This window comes from Nematolebias whitei, chromosome 10 (genome assembly GCF_014905685.2).
Source record: "Nematolebias whitei isolate Nwh7 chromosome 10, NemWhi1, whole genome shotgun sequence".
NCBI lineage: Eukaryota > Metazoa > Chordata > Actinopteri > Cyprinodontiformes > Rivulidae > Nematolebias > Nematolebias whitei.
The window spans coordinates 2,686,072-2,688,161 of record NC_056507.1 but is presented as its reverse complement, the minus strand read 5'-3'; the positions used below and the strand labels follow the sequence as shown (position 1 = coordinate 2,688,161).

Here is a 2,090-nt window from a genome sequence, read left to right as displayed (position 1 = left end):
ATGGAGGTGAGCACACTTTAAATTCCTGAGGAAGTAGAGTATCTGTTGGGCCTTCCCCACCTGTTAGGAGATGCTGACAGCCCAGGTGAGGTCAGCTGAGATGTTCACACCAAGGAACTTAAAGCTCTCCACCCTCTCTACCTCCTCTCCATTGATGCAATGGGCAGGGTGCTCTGTGCGCTTGGATCTCCTGAAATCAAGAATAAGTTCCTTGGTCTTACTCAAGTATAACTAACACCCCCCCTGAGAAGAAGACCCCGGTCACTGGCAGCTCCATGGTCTGAAACATGGCACTAGGGACTCCAGTGACCATGGTCAAATGTATTCCAGAGCCCCAAATGGGCAACATTGAATCCTGCTCGAAACTACTGACTTAAAGGACTCGCCATACTCCATCCAAAGCCGAACAATCGACTCAAGGTCACGTGGTTGTGGGATGTTTGTTTTCACACACACCTTTCACAGTTCATGAGACACAGACCTCCTGGGAAACCCTTCCCGCTGCAGAATACGCCACCACACAGGTTTCTTCCCGCCAGAGTCTCCACTCGTCCCTGCATCTGATATTTGGCCACAAATCTATCATGAAGAGAACGCCCACTTTTCAGCAGACAGACTCCCCCATACACGATGTCTGCACGCTCTCCATGCAGGAGTTTTTGGCCATTTGACAAATTTAGTGAGCTTCAAGAGTTGTACAACCACCGTAGAATTTGGCCTTGTAGGCCACCGTACAGCAAGCTAGTTAGCCAGCTGCCTTTATCTGAATGGAGCCTGCTATGGAGGAGGAGGACCGCGTGATTCAACCCACCTCTTGGTCTTTAAAAATCATTTCAGATCCTATAATGTTCTGGGGGAAGACAGAGCTTAACACGAGCACGGTTGTTTGCAAGAAGTGTAAAATAAAATTACGGTACAGTATTTTGGAAATATGAGAAATGCACGGAACATGAAAGTGAAGCAGCCGACCAGCGAACTGAGCAAACTTCCAGCTAAATTCTCCAAGAGCTGTGAAAATTTCCATCTCCTGCTACTGTATATCACAAAGATTTAGAGGAGAGGCAGCAGATCTATCAGTTGCACCACCGTGCTGCCCTCACATGAACTGGTTTTCTGCAAATGTTTAGTATTTATGCGTTTAAGTAATTTCCTTCATGCAAACTGTGTAGTTTACCCAGAAAGCCATAAAAACATAAATCAGAACCTGACTGTATTTCTGCACACGGCTGCTCATAGAAAATGAAAATAAATTGTGATAAGGAGCTGCCAGCTGCTCCATTAATGAAATGGTTAATAAACACAGTTAAACCACCAGTGGCTCCATCCCCAGACTGACATCATCAAAATATAGGTGGAAAAGGTGAAACACCCACACCTGCCTCCACCTTCATTAGCCCCACTCTGGGCCCATGAACAAAACCCTTAACCCCCCAGTTGCTCCCTGGGCGCCCCAGATGGCCACTGCCTCACATGTGCAATGAGAAAAACGCATGTATGACAAATTGTCCTCAAGCTCCCTCCTGTCTTTCAGTTCTAGTGAACACCACTGCTCTGTGTCTGTGGAAGGTTGAAGACTTTAGAAAAATCTTTCACAAAAACAGGTATGGGGGAAGATGGGACAGATCAGGCTTCCCGCTGTCTCTTGGGTGAAAGACGTACTGTACTGGTAAACAACTGGACTGAGCTGGACCTTTTCTATTTCCCTGCACACAGCTTGGAGAAAACATTTCTTCAGTCTCTCAGATTAATCTGAGAGATTCTGTGGTTTCCTGCCGTTAATGGTTCTTGCAGCTCCTGAGTGGCAGGATGGAGCTTACCTCCCACACCTGTTCCTGATCCAGCCTGAGGAGGAGCGCTGTATTTGAGGACCTGTGGTTCAGCAGCTCTCCACTGGAGCATGTGAGACCGTTGGTCCTAGTCCTGTTTCCTCAAGCACCACCTAATGCCTCTTTCCCATTAGTGCCAGTACAGCACGGTACAGTTGTGTTTCCATTATACTTTCAGTATATCTCGCTCTGAATTTTGTCGTTGGCCACCAAGCACAAAAAACACCTGCGCTTCAGCGTTAGACCACGGTGTTGTCATTATTT

The 2,090-nt window shown here is 47.1% G+C and overlaps 1 protein-coding gene across 1 annotated transcript in view; it reads left to right on the top strand.

Annotated features, from left to right (window-relative positions):
* The window catches only part of LOC119415898, a 12,761-nt gene continuing 10,671 nt past the window's right edge, over positions 1-2,090 (top strand). Inside the window, exon 1 of the mRNA XM_037683069.1 lies at positions 1-6. Within this exon, the coding sequence (XP_037538997.1) occupies positions 1-6 (6 nt within the window). The remainder of the gene's footprint in view (positions 7-2,090) is intronic.